The 20375-nt window shown below is 41.2% G+C and overlaps 1 protein-coding gene across 5 annotated transcripts in view; it reads right to left on the bottom strand.

Annotated features, from left to right (window-relative positions):
* The window catches only part of RAPH1 (Ras association (RalGDS/AF-6) and pleckstrin homology domains 1), a 110882-nt gene that overhangs the window by 61567 nt on the left and 28940 nt on the right, over positions 1 to 20375 (bottom strand). For 3 of the 5 annotated variants that reach the window (XM_058439343.1, XM_058439346.1, XM_032754825.2), the window contains exon 1: positions 9525 to 10980. The exons of the other annotated variants lie outside the window; for them this stretch is intronic. In XM_058439343.1, the coding sequence (XP_058295326.1) occupies positions 9525 to 9614 (90 nt within the window). In that variant the 5' untranslated portion in view covers positions 9615 to 10980. Of the gene's footprint in view, positions 1 to 9524; positions 10981 to 20375 lie in introns of those variants that run through there. 5 annotated transcript variants of the gene reach the window in all.

Here is a 20375-nt window from a genome sequence, read left to right as displayed (position 1 = left end):
AAAGGAATAATTTAAATTACAATGGAGCCAAAGAGAACTACAGTCATGTGCTCATAATGATGTTCAGATCAATGACATACAATGGTGGTCCCGTAAGTATTTTTACTGTACCTTTTCTAAGTTTAGATACCACTGTATTACAACTGTCTATAGTATTCAGTACAGTAACATGCTGTACAGGTTGTAGCCTAGGAGTAATAGGCTATACTCTATAGCCTAGGTGTGGAGTAGACTATACCACCTAGGTTTGTGTAACTACAATTTATTATGCTGGCACAACAATGAAATTGCTTAATGAAGCATTTCTCAGAAAGTATCTTCATCATTAAATGACACATGACCGTACAGACTCTGCATCCAAAGCTAGCGTGTTTTAAACTGAGTTTTTTCCTACTATTCAAACAGGCTATTTAAAAAATCCCTTTAAAAAAAATTTTTTTTAAAAATTATTATACTTTAGGTTTTAGGGTACATGTGCACAGTGTGCAGGTTTGTTACATATGTATCCATGTGCCATGTTGTTTTGCTGCACCCATTAACTCGTCATTTAGCATTAGGTGTATCTCCTAATGCTGCCCCTCCCCTCTTCCCCCACCCCACAACAGTCCCCGGAGTGTGATGTTCCCCTTCCTGTGTCCATGAGTTCTCATTGTTCAATTCCCACCTATGAGCGAGAACATGCGGTGTTTGGTGTTTTAAAATGATGAGTTCATGTCCTTTGTAGGGACATGGATGAAACTGGAAAACATCATTCTCAGTAAACTATCGCAAGGACAAAAAAATTTTCATTTACAGTTTTGTTTTGATCTCGACTACTACTGCCGACTTAAGGAAAATATCGCTAGAGAACATGACAGCAATGACAGAAACATAAAATTAACAGAAATTTTGGAAGTATCTATTGAACATTAACTACTTATGTTATTTTGCCAATTTTGTCCTATTTTCAATTTGTCCCTATGTGGATTAGTTTAACAACAACAAAAAAAAAACTGGCTGGGTGCAGTGGCTCACACCTGTAATCCCAGCACTTTGGGAGGCCAAGGCGGATGGATCACCTGAGGTCAGGAGTTCGAGACTAGCATGGCCAAGATTGTGAAACCCTGTCTCTACAAAAATTAGCTGGGCATGGTGGTGGACGCCTGTAATCCCAGCTACTTGGGAGGCTGAGGCAGGAGAATTGCATGAACCCAGGAGGCATAGGTTGCAGTGAGCAAAGATCGTGCCATTACTCTCCAGCCTGAGCAACGAGTGAAACTCCATCTCAAAGAAAAAAAAAAAACTTAAGAAACTTACTCACAGACTTTCCCAAAAAAACTTAGGTCCTACAACATTTCTTAAAGAATTCACACTCTAAAACCACTCTCCATTCTCTAAATGCTGATGTTGATGAACTTTATTCTCTAATTCCCCAATACAGCTTAATTTCCACTAACTATACACATCAAATGAGGTGCACCCAGACATTTTCTTATAGGCTGGGAACCATCTTGGGTCAGCAAATCTAGTAGGGAAATGCATTCCTGCTTGCCAATTCCTTGACATCCACACCCTACCCATCCTAAAAATCGTTTGTATTATAATTGCTACATATCGCCAAATAAATCACCATTCTATACCTGAATTTTCCAAACATAATGCCCCTACTAGAAACAATGACATCAGAAAATAATCTAACGGTCAACTGTCCTTCCAATCAAAGGGAAGAAAAATTAAAGAAAACAACTTATAAATCATCAAAAAAATAATTTGGATTTAAAAATGGATAGCTTCTAACATAATGCTCTTCCTTAAAGGTATCTAAATAGGCCCAAGGAAACTATAATGCATACTATAACAAATCCTATTATTCTATGATTATAATATTAGGTACTTTGGGGGGAATATATTGAGGTTTTACTTAAATTCCTTGCTCCATTATATGTAAGGGAAACTATGTCCTGAAAGAGTAAACGTACCCTACCACAAATAAAGTTCACTCCCCAAAGCACAGATGTACTGAAGATAGAATAAAATCCAAAGTCATTCACAGATTGACAATGGCTTGTCCAATCCTAACCTTCAGGGACCTCTCTTACCACCCTCCCGCCTTCCCCTCCTCCCCCTTCCAGCAACACTGTCCTGCTTGCTAATCCTTGGAACAAAGACTTGCTCCAACGTCCAGCATTTTCAATGTCAGATCCTTTGACTAGAACTCTCTCCTCCAGACAGCTGCATGGCTCACTTATTCAAGTCTGCTTATGTGACCATCCTATCAAAAGAGTCCGCCTTCCTTGATACTTCCGGTCTTTTTTATTCGCAGCACCGATCACCATCTGTCCCATCGTCTTTCTTCTTCCACTAGAAGGAAAGCTCCATTGGTTTCCTTCTGTATCTACAATGCCTGGAATGGTGCCTGGCTTATAGCAGGTGTCATTAAATATCTGCTGAATGAGTATCTAACATACAAACACACATACAGTTATATATGTGTATATATAATATATTATATATATATATATATATAAAAAATACATATATATAAAGGATGCACATTTTTTGAAAGGTCTCTAAAGAGCTAGCATGGCCAAAATCCACACACAAAAAAATCAATATAATAAAGGACTGAAATGAACATTAACAGAGTGCTATTCTTCAAGACCAGGTCCTTTATAAGGAACTTGTCATTTGATCTCACAATAACTCTGAGACAGTTGTTACTGATTTATAAATGAAGAAAATTAGGCTAAGAAAGATTACGTAACGTTTCCCAAGGCTCACATCTAGTCAACAACAGTGTAAGAATTTTGAATCAAGTGTTTGACTTGTTCTTCTGTTATCACTGGTTTTCAAACTCCCAAAGAGGTCCATTTAGCAGCCACCATGTGCGTAGATGAGCTTGAAAAGGGTATGCTAAAACAAAACAAAACAAAACCAAACCAAAAAACCCATAACTTTTATTCATTCGTTCAACAACTATTTACTGAGCAGCTACCACAGGCCAGGCACTATTCTAGGTACTAAGAAAAGCAGTGAAACAAGTGAGATAAAGTCCCTTTCCTAGTGGATCCTTAGTCTATTGGCATGAAGAATGAAGGAGAGTCAGCTATAGAAATCTAGGGAAGAATGAGTATAGAAAACAACCAAAGACTAAGGTAAGAATAAGCCATGTATATTCAACGCAAGATTATACTATGGCTGGAGCCCAGTGACCTAGTAAAAGAGTAGTAGAATCTGAAGTCAGAGAGGCAGACAGGGAATACAGCATCTATGACCTAGTAAGCTTAGTAAACTGTTAGGGTTTTATTCTAAGTCCCTTCTTTACATATAAGCAGGGTCTTGGTATAATGGCATTCATGCTTTTTAAAAAGATCACTCAAATTGCTTTACAGTGAAAAGACTGTAAGGATGGTAAGAACTAGATGAGACCAAGAAGACTACTGCAATGGTCCTGCTGAGAAATGATAAAGACCTCAAATAAGTGGATGGAGATGAACGACGGAGATAAAGACGATGATGATGATAGCTAACATTTATTGAATAAATATGGATCAGGCATTATTCCAAGTGTAGTACATGTATTAATTCATTTAACCCTTATAATAACCCTATAAAGTAGGTACTATTAAGCCATTTACTGATGAAACTGAGAAGGTACATAGGTTGCCATGGCTGCAGAGGCAGAATTCAAACTTAAGACAGTTATCACTACTACCCAGGTTCTTAACTATTGTATAATATTGTCTCTCCCTGAGATGAAATGAAGTAATGTGGCAAAACTCAGGATATTTTTCTGCAGTAAAGTCAAAAGAACTTAATGAAAAACTAAATGGGGGGAAAGAAAAGAGAAATCAAGGATAATGCCTAGATTTCTGGTTTTAGTAAGTGGGTGGTGATAACATCGACTAAGACTAGTGAGAAGCAAGTTGGGGGAAGAGTTGGATTCTGTTTTGAAGATAGTGATGTCTAGCAAACATCCAACTAGGAAAACTATGAGGAAAGGTTAAGACTCAGCTGATATGAAGGCTTAGTTTAATCTATTATTTTGAAACCATATTACAGAAAAATCATAGAATACAGCTAATAATGATTTAACTAGTATTTTAAACTCATTTACATGTACTTTATTCATGAAAAATAGAAATAATGGGAGAATGATCTACTTACTGCTTATACACTGGTTGGTTTCATTTTACCAATAACAGTAAGTAACTGTGCCCAATTATTACAGGTTAAAACCTGTATATAGTAAGCTCCACTATGCATAATGAAGCTATCTATTCAGTATTCTTTAGTATGAAACAATATTATTCCTGCTAAATTTTCCATGAAGTTATTTATTCAAGCCTATTTTCCCTATTAACTTTCCTCTCAGGAGATATTTTGGTTTACTACTCAATATCCTCATTGTAAAACAAAACGGTGATTATCAAGAAGGTTGAGCTTAGATTAGGGCTTAAAAATTTGGTTAAATACATTACATATAGGGCAATTATAAACGGCAAAAGACAAGATGTATATTTGTGAGAATGTCATGAGATTGATTCAAAGAGAACTAAAGTGGGATCTTGAAAGCCAAGCCTATTTTTTTTTGCCCGAAGCAACTGGATTCTTTTTTTTTTTTAAATGAAGGGGTCACCCAGGCTGGAGTGCAGTGGCACTAACACATCTCACTGAAGCCTGGACCTCCCAGGCTCAGGCAATTCTCTTGTCTCAGCCCCCTAAGTAACTGGGACTACAGGCATGCACAACCACGCCAGGATAATCCTTTGTACTTCTTTGTAGAGATGGGATTTCGCCAGATTGCCTAGGCTGGTCTTGAACTCCTAAACTCAGGCAATCCTCTGGCATTGGCCTCCCAAAGTGCTGGGATTACAGGCGTGAGCCACCGCACCCAGCCAACAACTGGATTCTTAAGCATAGAAATTAAAGAGTCAGGGGCAGAAACGCATTTTATCAGAGAACACAACTGTGTATAAGAGTTTTTACACGCCTGTAATCTCAGCATTTTGGGAGGCTGAGGCAGGTGGATCACCTGAGGCCAGGAGTTCAAGACCAGCCTGGCCAACATGGCGAAACTCCGTCTTTACTAAAAATTAGGGTGTGGTGGCACATGCTTATAACCCCAGCTACTCGGGAGACTGAGGCATAAGAATTCCTTGAATCCAGGAGGCAAAGGTAGCAGTGAGTGGACATCGTGCTACTGCACTCCAGTCTGGGTGACAGAGTGAGACTCTGTCTCAAAAAAAAAAAAAAAAAAAAAAAAAAAGAGTTTTTTTTTGTTGTTGTTGTTTTTTGAGATGGAGTTTTGCTCTTGTCACCCAGGCTGGAGTGCAATAACACGATCTCGGCTAACTGCAACCTCTGCCTCCTGGGTTCAGGTGATTCTCCTGCCTCAGCCTCCTGAGTACCTGGGACTACAGGCATGCACCACCATGCCCGGCTAATTTTGTGTTTTTAGTAAAGACAGGGTTTCGCCATGTTGGCCACACTGGTCTCAAACTCCTGACCTCCAGGTGATCTGCCCACCTCGGCCTCCCAAAGTGTTGGGGATTACAGGCGTGAGCCACCATGCCTGGCTGAATAAAAAAGTTTTTAGAGCAGGGAAAGACCATTAGAAGGCTACTGCAGACATTAGGTAGAGATAATTCACAAAATTGAAGTCCTGAGCGAAAATACAACTTACGCAAGTCACATACTCAGAGTAGCAAGAAAATTACGTGGCATATAGTCAGGGTGCCTTAATTATTGAGCTCTTTTGGTCCTGTTAATAATTCAAAAAAATTGCTTTTTGCAAAAATAAGTACTCTAAACTTAAAACCACATGAACACCCTCAGATACAGGAGAGCAGAGTACTATTAGAGCCATTTCCATGGGTTTAATAGGAAATGGGTCTAGAGTGCTCAATGTTCCAAAGACACAAGAGAAGCTTTGATTTCACTGAACATTCACAGTACATCTGCTATGTGCCAGACACTGGAGGAACAGAGATGAACATGACAACCTCTGTCCTCAAGGAACATATAATCTAGTAGGGAACAGAAAAGGAAACCAACAATGATGAAACTCTGTTAAGTGCTATACAAGAGGTATGTTAAGTGAGCGTAGTTTAACTCAGTTTGAGAAGATAGGAAAGTGGTGATGCTTCAGTGGAGACCTGAAGAGTGAACATGTAAAAGAAAGGAGAAGGGTGTTTTAGGCAGAGGAACCAACATATACAAGGGTATAAAGATGTGAGAACAACGTGTTAGAACTCAAAGTGACTTAGCATTTCTGACGCATAGGATGGGTGGTGTAGACTCATGGAAAATGAGGCTGGAGAGGAGGAAGCGGCAAAATCCTAAGCCATACCAAAAACTTTGGACTTTATCCTGTAGGGCAATGTTATTCCAATTGTGGTTTGTTGATGGCCTGCATCGAAATTACCTGGGGTGCATCTTTTAAAGTCAGTTTTAAAATGGCCCACTCAAGATCTCCTGAATACTAATGTCAAGAGGATGGAATATTTTCAACAAGTTACCCAGGGTATTGCTTATACCCACTTAAGTTTAACAAAGTATAAACAACTATGTTGTTTAATAATTACTGGGAGCTCTTGCAAGACAATAAGTAATGCCATTTTGTGTAACCACAATTTGGTTAAAGGTAAATGTGGACTCCTTAAATGAGTACTAGAATGAGTATTCCTTAAAACCATAAGGAAATTAGGTACCATGAGGATCCATCATTAACACACCCCAATTACTCCTCTTCCATTACCATAGTCTCATGCTTCCTCTCACAGTTATTCATTTACAAATAAATTTTAGTTCTTTATTTCCAGTTATGTTTCAGTAGCTTTCTCACAAAAATGGTTTTAGAAACACCTCCTATGCTGTTCTAACCTGAAAAATAATTCTAAAGAAAAACATGCACTAGAGAAAGGGACAGGAGGGAGGTGAAGACTTCCATGTTCAAGGAGTACCCCAACTGTGCAAGTTACAACTGTTGCAAAATAAAAGCAAGAGGAAGGAAACCTAAATCAGACAAGAGAAACAATAAGAAAAAAAATGTTAAATTTAGTAAGGCACAAAAAGAGGAAGAGGACTCATCAAAAGGAGGAGAGAGGAAGTCAGAGCAGAGAAGGGAAAGGAAAGGAAAGAAGTAGGACACTCATAATGTGAAATGGAAAGAGAATTGTAGGGGATTAATTACTTATCAGATGGGGCAGTGCCTGGTATGCTTGGTTTCTTTCTCTCATGACCTACAACTACACTATTTTAAAACAAGACCTTTAGTTCTGCTGTGAATGAAGTGCTATTATTTATAAATTGCCCAAATGGAAACTGGGAATTTAATAAACAGTCTGGGAAGTTTTAAAAATGAATTTGCAGGACCAGGCATGGTGGCTCACGCTGGTAATCCTAGCACTTTGGGAGGCCAAGGTGGGCAGACTGCTTGAGCCCAGGAGTTTGAGACCAGCCTGGGCCACATGGCGAGACCTCATCTCTTTTTTTTTTTTGAGACGGAGTCTGGCTCTGTGGCCCAGGCTGGAGTGCTGTGGCGCGATCTCGGCTCACTGCAAGCTCCGCCTCCTGGGTTCATGCCATTCTCCTGCCTCAGCCTCCTGAGTAGCTGGGATTATAGGAGCCCGCCACCACGCCCCGCTAATTTTTTTGTATTTTTTAGTAGAGACGGGGTTTCACCGTGTTAGCCAGAATGGTCTCGATCTCCTGGCCTCGTGATCCACCCGCCTCGGCCTCCCAAAGTGCTGGGTTACAGGCGTGAGCCACCGCACCCGGCGGTGAGACCTCATCTCTTAAAAAAATAAAGATAATTTTATAACTTTTGCTCTTAATTTATAAGGTAGATGAGTTAAAAAAAAAAAAGTTAAAAGTTGCTTTTTATATATCCATCACTGAAGTTTCCTCTGTAGATTAGGGACCCTCAACAGAAAGGGCCTACAGAAAGGTTCTACTTAGGATCCAAACCTTCGAAAATACTCTGCCTACAAAGCATCAAGCTAAGCATTATGCGAAAAAAAAAAAGGCAAAAAACAAATTCCATAACTTCAAAGAACATTAATACTAACTGTAGGAGAACAGGGCTCACTGCAGCCTTGACCTTCTGGGCTCAAGCAGTCCTCCTGCCTCAGCCTCCCTGAGTAGCTGGGACGACAGATGCAAGATATCCTGATTAACAAATTCTCTAGCAACAAAGTTCCTTTTGTAGACCAGTGCATAAAGCAAATTTAAAGGAAGCTACGGTCTCCTACGTGTTGAAAGGTACTAAGAAGGAAGCAATGTGCTGTGCTATTCAGAGGCTTCATAGAAGCAAGCCTGAGTTAACTAGCTACCAGGGAACTTGCATGGATGGCCTGGTCCTCACAGTGAGCTGACACCTGGAACTCAGTTTTGGAAAATTGCCACATGGAACCAAACCTTCCTGACAGAGAGGTATGCTATTCTTGGGCCAGTCACGGTAAATTCTTCTTTACCCAGAGGACAGAGAAGTACTAGGAAAGATGATTTACACCCTTATGCCATCTCTTTGATTTAAGCCTTCATTTCTGACAACCCAGGATGTAACTAACACATCCTCTTCACTATCATCTATATTAACTGTGAAGTAATTTAAGATCATGTAATGAAGCATAAAAACAAACTAGAAGTATTTTAACAGTTGGTAGAGATTGTAATGCCTAAGAGTTATAAATCAAATTCAAAGGCAATTTTGTTAATGTTTTATTTATCAGGCACTTAAATGAACCCCTTAGAAAAAGAATTTGGGAGGCCGAGGCAGGCGGATCACGAGGTCAGGAGATTGAGACCATCCTGGCTAACACAGTGAAACCCCGCCTCTACTAAAAATACAAAAATTAGCCGGGCGTGGTGGTGGGTGCCTGTAGTCCCAGCTGCTTGGGAGGCTGAGGCAGAAGAATGGCGTGAACCCTGGAGGTGGAGCTTGCAGTGAGCCGAGATCACGCCACTGCACTTCAGCCTAGGCGACAGAGTGAGACTCCATCCCAAAAAAAAAAAAAAAAAAAAAGAATTCCTTTTACAGAATGATGAACTAGGCCGGGCACAGTGGTTTACACCTGTAATCCCAGCACTTTGGGAGGCCGCGGCAGGCGGATCACCTTAGGTCAGGAGTTCAAGACCAGCCTAACATGGTGAAACCCCATCTCTACTAAAAATACAAAAATTAGCCAGACACAGTGGCCGGCAGGCACCTGCAATCCCAGCTACTTGGGAGGCTAAGGCAGGAGAATCGCTTGATTCCAGGAGGCAGAGGTTGCAGTGAGCCGAGATCCCACCATTGCATTCCAGCCTGGGCGACAGAGCGAGACTCTGTCTCAAAAACAAACAACAACAAAAAAAATATGAACCATATTTTAATGAGAATAAGCATAAGCATTCCTTTATTTACATTAGATTTTCATAATATTGGATATTCTTAATCTATTAAACCCCAAACAGGAACTCCCCATCTGTATTAGTCTGTTTTCATGCTGCTGATAAAGACATAACAGAGACTGGGAAGAAAGAGGTTTAACTGGACTTACAGTTCCACATGGCTGGGAGGGCCTCAGAATCATGGCGGTGGCAAGACAAAATGTGGAAGAAGCAAAAGTGGAAACCCGTGATAAACCCATCAGATCCCATGAACTTATTCACTATCACAAGATTAGCACAAGAAAGACTGGCCCCCGAGATTCAATTACCTCCCCCTGGCCCCCTCCTACAACATACAGGAATTCTGGGAGATACAATTCAAGTTGAGATTTGGGTGGGGACACAGCCAAACCACACCATTCGGCCCCTCCAAATCTCGTATCCTCACATTTCAAAACCAATCATGCCTTCCCAACAGTCTCCCAAAGTCTTAACTAATTTCAGCATTAACCTGAAAGTCCACAGTCCAAAGTCCCATCTGAGACAAGGCAAGTCCCTTCTGCCTATGAGCCTATAAAATCAAAAGCAAGCTAATTACTTCCTAGATACAATGGGGGTACAGGTATTGGGTAAATATAGCCGTTCCAAATGGGAGAACTTGGCCAAAACAAAGGGGTTACAGGGCCCATGAAAGTCCAAAATCCAGTGGGGCAGCCAAATTTTAAAGCTCCAAAATGATTTCCTTTGACTCCAGGTCTCACATGCTGGTCATGCTGATGCAAAAGGTGGGTTCCCATGGTCTTGGGCAGTTCCGCCCCTGTTGCTTTGCAGGGTACAGCCTCCCTCCTGGCTGCTTTCATGGGCTGGCATTGAGTGTCTGAGGCTTTTCCAGGTGCACAGTGCAAGCTGTCTGTAGATCTACCATTCTGGGGTCTGGAGGACGATAGCCCTCCAGCTCCACTAGGCAGTGCCCCAGTAGGGACTCTGTGTGGGGGCCCCGACCCCACATTTCCCTTCCACAGTGTCCCAGGAGAGGTTCTCCATGAGAGCCCTGCCCCTGCAGCAAACTTTTGCCTAGGCATCCAGGTGTTTCTATACATCTTCTGAAATCTAGGCTGAAGTTTCTAAACCTCAGTTCTTGTCTTCTGTGCACCTGTAGGCTCAACACCACGTGGAAGCTGCCAAGGCTTGGGGCTTCCACCATCTGAAGCCACAGCCTGAGCTCTATGTTGGCCTCTTTCAGCCACAGCTAGAGTGGCTGGGACACAGGGCACCAAGTCCCTAGGCGGCACACAGCATGGGGACCCTGGGCCCGGCCCATGAAACCACTTTTTCCTCCTGGGCCTCTGGGCCCTGTGATGGGAAGGGGCTGTCGTGAAGGTCTCTGACATGGCCTGGAGACATTTTCCCCATGGTCTTGGGGATTAACATTAGGCTCCTTGCAATTTATGCAAATTTCTGCAGCTGGATTGAATTTCTCCTAAAAAAAAAAAAAAAAAAGGTTTTTCTTTTCTACTGCATCATCAGGCAGAAAATTTTCTGAACTTTTATGCTGTTTCTCTTTTAAAACAGAATGCTTTTAATAGCACCCAAGTCACCTTTTGAATGCTTTGCTGCTTTGAAATTTCTTCCATCAGATACCCTACATCATCTCTCTCAATTTCAAAGTTCTACAAGTCTCTAGCGCAGGGGCAAAATGCCGCCGGTGTCTTTGCTAAAACATAATGAGTCACCTTTGCTCCAGTTCCCAACAAGTTCCTCATCTCCATCTGAGACCACCTCAGCTTGGATCTTATTGTTCATATCACTATCAGCATTTTTGTCAAAGCCATTCAACAAGTCTCTAGGAAGTTCCACACTTTCCTACATTTTCCTATCTTCTTCTGAGCCCTCCAAACTGTTCCAGCCTCTGCCTGTTACCCAGTTCCAAAGACATGTCCACGTTTTTGGGTATCTTTTCAGCAATGCCACACTCTACTGGTACCAATTTACTGCATTAGTCCATTTTCAGGCTGCTGATGAAGACATACCTGAGATTGGGAAGAAAAAGAGGTTTAATTGGACTTACAGTTCCACATGGCTGGGGAGGTCTCAGAATCATGGCGGGAGGCAAAAGGCACTTCTTACATGGCGGTGGCAAGAGAAAATGTGGAAGAAGCAAAAGTGGAAAGAAACCCCTGACAAACCCATTAGATCTTGTGAGACTTATTCGCTATCACAAGACTAGCACAAGAAAGACTGGCCCCCATGATTAAATTACCTCCCCCTGGGTCCCTCCCACAACACAGAGGAATTCTGAGAGATACAACTGAAGTTGAGATTTGGGTGGGAAACAGCCAAACCATATCACTAAAGTGGAAAAAAACAATTTAGTTCAATGCTCTACAAAGAAACCCCTAACATCCCTATAAATAAAAAGTTCTGATTATCTTATAATTAACTATTACACAATATGCCATAAAACATTATCTGAAACCAGAGTAGATAAAAAACTACAAAAACTGAAAAACAACAAATAATTAAGATTGTGTTGTTTATATTCCAGCTTCCCAATTTTAAGAGCTGTGAGACAGTAAAGTTCTGTTGCTTTAAGCCACTCAGTGTGCAGTAATTTGTTACTGCAGCCCTAGCAAATGAATAGTTACTATACACACACACGCGCGTGCGCACACACACACACACGGCTGCTCCACACTTCAGACCATTTTCTGTTATACTACATAGTGTAGCTATTCAGTTATTTTTGCAGACAGCTGATATTGTGCATGTCCACTCCAGCCTCAACTAGAAGTAGAAGCTGCAACTTCATTCACTCTTAGCGAAAACGGTCTTGAAACTATGGAAAGCCTCACGAGGAAGGCAGCAGTATTTTTCTTCACTTTTGTCCTACCTATTCCCCTACCAGATGGACAAATGCACTGGCAAGAAATCCAATCTCAGAGGCAAAACATGCTTTGAGAGGAAAGGGGGTGCCAAATAGCTGTAGCCTATAGCTTGGAAGTCATTTGGATTAGGTATTGAATTATCAGTATAAATAAACTCAAGGTTTCAAACAGACAAAAAGATGGACAGAAATAAAGACAGAGATATGTGTATATGTGTTTGTAGGTATGTCCACTGAAAAAGCCTGGTGGCAATGACACCAGGTAATTAATTAGCACACTTACTTCCCAGTTTTGGGTTTCAAAATACTGTATATACTCTACACAAAAAGTAACAGGTACCTGGAGTAATAATTCCAGGGTTGGGCAGGGAAAAATACAAGATGAGATCTTGCAGTGAGCCGAGATCATGCCACTGCACACTCCAGAGCCTGGGTGACAGAGACTCCGTCTCAAACAAACAAACAAACAAAAAAAAAAAACAAGATGAGCCTCTAGAACATCATCTCGTGGCAAAAAAGTCCTCAATTAATGATAGGCACATGTCAAATGGACATGGGAACTAGCCTGAAGGCCCAGATCAGAGGCCTAATCTGTGAAAAGTTAAATATTGAAATAAATTATGATAGAAACAAATTATAATCCACTGAATAAAATCCATATATACATATATTTATATTTTGGGTATATATATGGCATATATATATAAAATATATATATAACATATATAAAATATATACAATATATATATTATATATATATAAAATATATTTTTAGATGAACTTTCTTTTTTTTTTTTTTATTATACTTTAGGGTTTTAGGGTACATGTGCACAATGTGCAGGTTTGTTACATATGTATCCATGTGCCATGTTGATTTCCTGCACCCATTAACTCGTCATTTAGCATTAGGTGTATCTCCTAATGCTGTCCCTCCCCCCTCCCCCCACCCCACAACAGTCCCCGGAGTGTGATGTTCCCCTTCCTGTGTCCATGAGTTCTCATTGTTCAATTCCCACCTATGAGTGAGAACATGCGGTGTTTGGTTTTTTGTCCTTGCGATAGTTTACTGAGAATGATGTTTTCCAGTTTCATCCATGTCCCTACAAAGGACACGAACTCATCATTTTTTATGGCTGCATAGTATTCCATGGTGTATATGTGCCACATTTTCTTAATCCAGTCTATCGTTGTTGGACATTTGGGTTGGTTCCAACTCTTTGCTATTGTGAATAGTGCTGCAATAAACATACGTGTGCATGTGTCTTTATAGCAGCATGATTTACAGTCCTTTGGGTATATACCCAGTAATGGGATGGCTGGGTCAAATGGTATTTCTAGTTCGAGATCCCTGAGGAATCGCCACACTGACTTCCACAATGGTTGAACTAGTTTACAGTCCCACCAACAGTGTAAAAGTGTTCCTATTTCTCCACATCCTCTCCAGCACCTATTGTTTCCTGATTTTTTAATGATGGCCATTCTAACTGGTGTGAGATGGTATCTCACTGTGGTTTTGATTTGCATTTCTCTGATGGCCAGTGATGATGAGCATTTCTTCATGTGTTTTTTGGCTGCATAAATGTCTTCTTTTGAAAAGTGTCTGTTCATGTCCTCTGCCCACTTTTTGATGGGGTTGTTTGTTTTTTTCTTGTAAATTTGTTTGAGTTCATTGTAGATTCTGGATATTAGCCCTTTGTCAGATGAGTAGGTTGCAAAAATTTTCTCCCATTCTGTAGGTTGCCTGTTCACTCTGATGATAGTTTCTTTTGCTGTGCAGAAGCTCTTTAGTTTAATGAGATCCCATTTGTCAATTTTTGCTTTTGTTGCCATTGCTTTTGGTGTTTTAGACATGAAGTCCTTGCCCACGCCTATGTCCAGAATGGTATTGCCTAGGTTTTCTTGTAGGATTTTAATGGTTTTAGGTCTAACATATAAGTCTTTAATCCATCTTGAATTAATTTTTGTATAAGGTGTAAGGAAGGGATCCAGTTTCAGCTTTCTACATATGGCTAGCCAGTTTTCCCAGCACCATTTATTAAATGGGGAATCCTTTCCCCATTTCTTGTTTTTGTCAGGTTTGTCAAAGATCAGATAGTTGTAGCTATGCGGCGTCATTTCTGAGGGCTCTGTTCTGTTCCATTGATCTATGTCTCTGTTGTGGTACCAGTACTATGCTGTTTTGGTTACTGTAGCCTTGTAGTATAGTTTAAAGTCAGGTAGCGTGATGCCTCCAGCTTTGTTCTTTTGGCTTAGGATTGACTTGGCGATGCGGGCTCTTTTTTGGTTCCATATGAACTTTAAAGTAGTTTTTTCCAATTCTGTGAAGAAAGTCATTGGTAGCTTGATGGGGATGGCATTGAATCTATAAATTACCTTGGGCAGTATGGCCATTTTCACGATATTGATTCTTCCAACCCATGAGCATGGAATGTTCTTCCATTTGTTTGTATCCTCTTTTATTTCATTGAGCAGTGGTTTGTAGTTCTCCTTGAAGAGGTCCTTCACATCCCTTGTAAGTTGGATTCCTAGGTATTTTATTCTCTTTGAAGCAATTGTGAATGGGAGTTCACTCATGATTTGGCTCTCTGTTTGTCTGTTATTGGTGTACAAGAATGCTTGTGATTTTTGTACATTAATTTTGTATCCTGAGACTTTGCTGAAGTTGCTAATCAGCTTAAGGAGATTTGGGGCTGAGACAATGGGGTTTTCTAGATATACAATCATGTCATCTGCAAACAGGGACAATTTGACTTCCTCTTTTCCTAGTTGAATACCCTTTATTTCCTTCTCCTGCCTGATTGCTCTGGCCAGAACTTCCAGGACTATGTTGAATAGGAGCGGTGAGAGAGGGCATCCCTGTCTTGTGCCAGTTTTCAGAGGGAATGCTTCCAGTTTTTGCCCATTCAGTATGATATTGGCTGTGGGTTTGTCATAGATAGCTCTTATTATCTTGAGATACGTCCCATCAATACCTAATTTATTGAGAGTTTTTAGCATGAAGGGTTGTTGAATTTTGTCAAAGGCCTTTTCTGCATCTATTGAGATAATCATGTGGTTTTTGTCTTTGGTTCTGTTTATATGCTGGATTACATTTATTGATTTGCGTATGTTGAACCAGCCTTGCATCCCAGGGATGAAGCCCACTTGATCATGGTGGATAAGCTTTTTGATGTGCTGCTGGATTCGGTTTGCCAGTATTTTATTGAGGATTTTTGCATCAATGTTCATCAAGGATATTGGTCTGAAATTCTCTTTTTTGGTTATGTCTCTGCCAGGTTTTGGTATCAGGACGATGCTGGCTTCATAAAATGTGTTAGGGAGGATTCCCTCTTTTTCTATCGATTGGAATAGTTTCAGAAGGAATGGTACCAGTTCCTCCTTGTACCTCTGGTAGAATTCAGCTGTGAATCCGTCAGGTCCTGGACTCTTTTTGGTTGGTAAGCTATTGATTATTGCCACAATTTCAGAACCTGTTATTGGTCTATTCAGAGATTCAACTTCTTCCTGGTTTAGTCTTGGGAGGGTGTATTTGTCGAGGAATTTATCCATTTCTTCTAGATTTTCTAGTTTATTTGCATAGAGGTGTTTGTAGTATTCTCTGATGGTAGATTGTATTTCTGTGGGATCGGTGGTGATATCCCCTTTTTCGTTTTTTATTGCATCTATTTGATTCTTCTCTCTTTTCTTCTTTATTAGTCTTGCTAGCGGTCCATCAATTTTGTTGATCTTTTCAAAAAACCAGCTCCTGGATTCATTAATTTTTTGAAGGGTTTTTTGTGTCTCTATTTCCTTCAGTTCTGCTCTGATTTTAGTTATTTCTAGCCTTCTGCTAGCTTTTGAATGTGTTTGCTCTTGCTTTTCTAGTTCTTTTAATTGTGATGTTAGGGTGTCAATTTTGGATCTTTCCTGCTTTCTCTTGTGGGCATTTAGTGCTATAAATTTCCCTCTACACACTGCTTTGAATGTGTCCCAGAGATTCTGGTATGTTGTGTCTTTGTTCTCGTTGGTTTCAAAGAACATCTTTATTTCTGCCTTCATTTCATTATGTACCCAATAGTCATTCAGGAGCAGGTTGTTCAGTTTCCATGTAGTTGAGCGGTTTTGAGTGAGTTTCTTAATCCTGAGTTCTAGTTTGATTGCACTGTGGTCTGAGAGACAGTTTGTTATAATTTCTGTTCTTTTACATTTGCTGAGGAGAGCTTTACTTCCAACTATGTGGTCAATTTTGGAATAGGTGTGGTGTGGTGCTGAAAAAAATGTATATTCTGTTGACTTGGGGTGGAGAGTTCTGTAGATGTCTATTAGGTCCACTTTATGTAGAGCTGAGTTCAATTCCTGGATATCCTTGTTAACTTTCTGTCTCGTTGATCTGTCTAATGTTGACAGTGGGGTGTTAAAATCTCCCATTATTATTGTGTGGGAGTTTAAGTCCCTTTGTAGGTCACTGAGGACTTGCTTTATGAATCTGGGTGCTCCTGTGTTGGGTGCATATATATTTAGGATAGTTAGCTCTTCTTGTTGAATTGATCCCTTTACCATTATGTAATGGCCTTCTTTGTCTCTTTTGATCTTTGTTGGTTTAAAGTCTATTTTATCAGAGACTAGGATTGCAACCCCTGCCTTTTTTTGTTTTCCAGTTGCTTGATAGATCTTCCTCCATCCCTTTATTTTGAGTCTATGTGTGTCTCTGCACGTGAGATGGGTTTCCTGAATACAGCACACTGATGGGTCCTGACTCCTTATCCAGTTTGCCAGTCTGTGTCTTTTGATTGGAGCATTTAGCCCATTGACATTTAACGTTAATATTGTTATGTGTGAATCTGATCCTGTCATTATGATGTTAGTTGGTTATTTTGCTCGTTAGTTGCTATTGTTTCTTCCTAGCCTCGATGGTCTTTACAATTTGGCATGTTTTTGCAGTGGCTGGTACCGGTTGTTCCTTTCCATGTTTAGTGCTTCCTTCAGGAGCTCTTTTAGGGCAGGCCTGGTGGTGACAAAATCACTCAGCGTTTGCTTGTCTGTAAAGTATTTTATTTCTCCTTCACTTATGAAGCTTAGTTTGGTGGGATAGCAAATTCTGGGTTGAAAATTCTTTTCTTTAAGAATGTTGAATATCGGCCCCCACTCTCTTCTGGCTTGTAGAGTTTCTGCTGAGAGATCAGCTGTTAGTCTGATGGGCTTCCCTTTGTGGGTAACCCGACCTTTCTCTCTGGCTGCCCTTAACATTTTTTCCTTCATTTCAACTTTGGTGAATCTGACAATTATGTGTCTTGGAGTTGCCCTTCTCGAGGAGTATCTTTGTGGCGTTCTCTGTATTTCCTGAATCTGAATGCTGGCCTGCCTTGCTAGATTGGGGAAGTTCTCCTGGATAATATCTTGCAGAGTGTTTTCCAACTTGGTTCCATTCTCCCCATCATTTTCAGGTACACCAATCAGACGTAGGTTTGGTCTTTTCACATAGTCCCAAATTTCTCGGAGGCTTTGTTCATTTCTTTTTATTCTTTTTTCTCTAAACTTCCCTTCTCTCTTCATTTCATTCATTTCATCTTCCATCAGCGATACCCTTTCTTCCAGTTGATCGCATCTGCTACTGAGGCTTCTGCAATCTTCGCGTAGTTCTCGAAACTTGGCTTTCAGCTCCATCAGCTCCTTTAAGCCCTTCTCTCCATTGGTTATTCTAGTTATCCATTCTTCTAATATTTTTTCAAAGTTTTTAACTTCTTTGCTATTGTTTTGAATTTCCTCTCGTAGCTCAGAGTAGTTTGATCGTCTGAAGCCTTCTTCTCTCAACTCATCAAAGTCATCCTCCATCCAGCTTTGTTCCGTTGCTGGTGAGGAACTGCGTTCCTTTGGAGGAGGAGAGGTGCTCTGTTTTTTAGAGTTTCCAGTTTTTTTGTTCTGTTTTTTCCCCATCTTTGTGGATTTATCTACTTTTGGTCTTTGATGATGGAGATGTACAGATGGGTTTTTGGTGTGGATGTCCTTTCTGTTTGTTAGTTTTCCTTCTACCAGACAGGACCCTCAGCTGCAGGTCTGTTGGAGTTTACTAGAGGTCCACTCCAGATCCTGTTTGGCTGGGTGTCAGCAGCGGTGGCTGCAGAACAGCGGATTTTCGTGAGACCACAAATTCAGCTGTCTGATAGTTCGTCTGAAAGTTTTGTCTCAGAGGAGTACCCGGTTGAATGAGGTGTCAGTCTGTCCCTACTGGGGGGGTGCCTCCCAGTTAGGCTGCTCAGGGGTGAGGGACCCACTTTAGGAGGCAGTCTGTCCGTTCTCAGATCTCCAGCTGCGTGCTGGGAGAACCACTACTCTCTTCAAAGCTGTCAGTCAGACAGGGACCTTTAAGTCTGTGGAGGTTCTTGCTGAGTTTTTGTTTGTCTGTGCCCTGCCCCCAGAGGTGGAGCCTATAGAGGCAGGCAGGCCTCCTTGAGCTGTGGTGGGCTCCACCCAGTTCGAGCTTCCTGGCTGCTTCGTTTACCTAAGCAAGCCTGGGCAATGGCGGGCGCCCCTCCCCCAGCCTCGCTGCCGCCTTGCAGCTTGATCTCAGACTGCTGTGCTAGCTATCAGCGAGACTCCGTGGGCATAGGACCCTCCGAGCCAGGTGCGGGACACAATCTCTGGATTGCCCAGGCTGGAGTGCAATGGCACAATCTCAACTCATTGCAACCTCCACCTCCCAGGTTCAAGTGATTCTCCTGCCCCAGACTCCCAAGCAGCTGGGATTACAGGCGCCTGCCACCACACCCGGCTAATTTTTTTATTTTTAGTAGAGACAGGGTTTCACCATGTTGACCAGGCTGGTCTTGAACTCCTGACCTCAGGTGATCCACCCACCTCGGCCTCCCAAAGTGCTGGGATTACAGGTGTGCGCCACCATGCCTGGCCATAAAATCCATAGTGAATTAAATAAAATATACACAGTAAAGAATAAAGCTCTTCCTTACTGTAGAATGCCAACTACTTAATGTACATGAAATGACAAAAAAAAAAATCACCATTTTGCAACCACTGTTATAATTACTAAGTATTTATTTTAAAAGTAATTTAAAAACCAAGTTGCTAAGTTTTAAAAAATCAAGGCAAGAATCATCAATAGAGGCTAAAACTAGTAGGTGAAAATTTGATGACATATACTCTCAAAATATTTCCCCACAAATTACTCAGAAGACAACCTTAACCAAGTGACCAAAATATCATCACTACAGAGGCAAACCAACATCAGAGGGTTCCAGTTATAATGCATTGGGAAGGATATAACATCACTGTAGTATTCCTGCAAAAAATGCAGTACCTGAATCAAATCATAAGAGACATTTTACAAAATAATTGGCCAACACTTTTCAATAGTGTGATGGCCAAGAAACAAAGAAAAGCTAAGGTAATGTTCCATATTCAATGGAACTTAAAGAGACATGACAACTAAACACAATGCTTGAACCTGGACTGGATCTTAGACCCAGGGAAAATACCTAAACATAGCCATAAAGACAATGTTGGAACAGCTGACAAAATATGACTGTGGATTAGACCACAGTATTGAATCAATGTTACATTTCCTGATTTTGATAACAGTTTTGCAGTGACATAAGAGAACATCTTTGATCTTAAGAAATATACACTGAGGCTGGGCGCGGTGGCTCACGCCTGCAATCCCAGCACTTTGGGAGGCTGAGGCGGGCGGATCACGAGGTCAGGAGATCAAGACCATCCTGGCTAACACGGTGAAACCCCGTCCCTACTTAAAAAAAAAAAAATACAAAAAAATACAAAAAAATTAGCCAGGCGTGGTAGCGGGCACCTGTAGTCCCAGCTACTCGGGAGGCTGAGGCAGGAGAATGGCGTGAACCCGGGAGGCAGAGCTTGTAGTGAGCTGAGATAGTGCCACTGCGCTCCAGCCTGGGTGACAGAGCGAGACTGTGTCTAAAAAAATATATACACACACACACACACACACACACACACACACACTGGGGTTACAGGCATGCATCACCATGTCCAGCTAATTTTGTATTTTTAGTAGAGAAAGGGTTTCTCCACGTTGGTCAGGCTGGTCTCGAACTCCCAACCTCAGGTGATTCGCCTGCCTCGGCCTCCCAAAGTGCTGGAATTACAGGCGTAAGCCACCACGCCTGGCCTG

The sequence above is a fragment of the Hylobates moloch genome, unplaced genomic scaffold (genome assembly GCF_009828535.3).
Source record: "Hylobates moloch isolate HMO894 unplaced genomic scaffold, HMol_V3 SCAFFOLD_1, whole genome shotgun sequence".
NCBI lineage: Eukaryota > Metazoa > Chordata > Mammalia > Primates > Hylobatidae > Hylobates > Hylobates moloch.
Note: the sequence above shows the minus strand (reverse complement) of the source record. Positions and strands in the feature narration are given on the sequence as shown.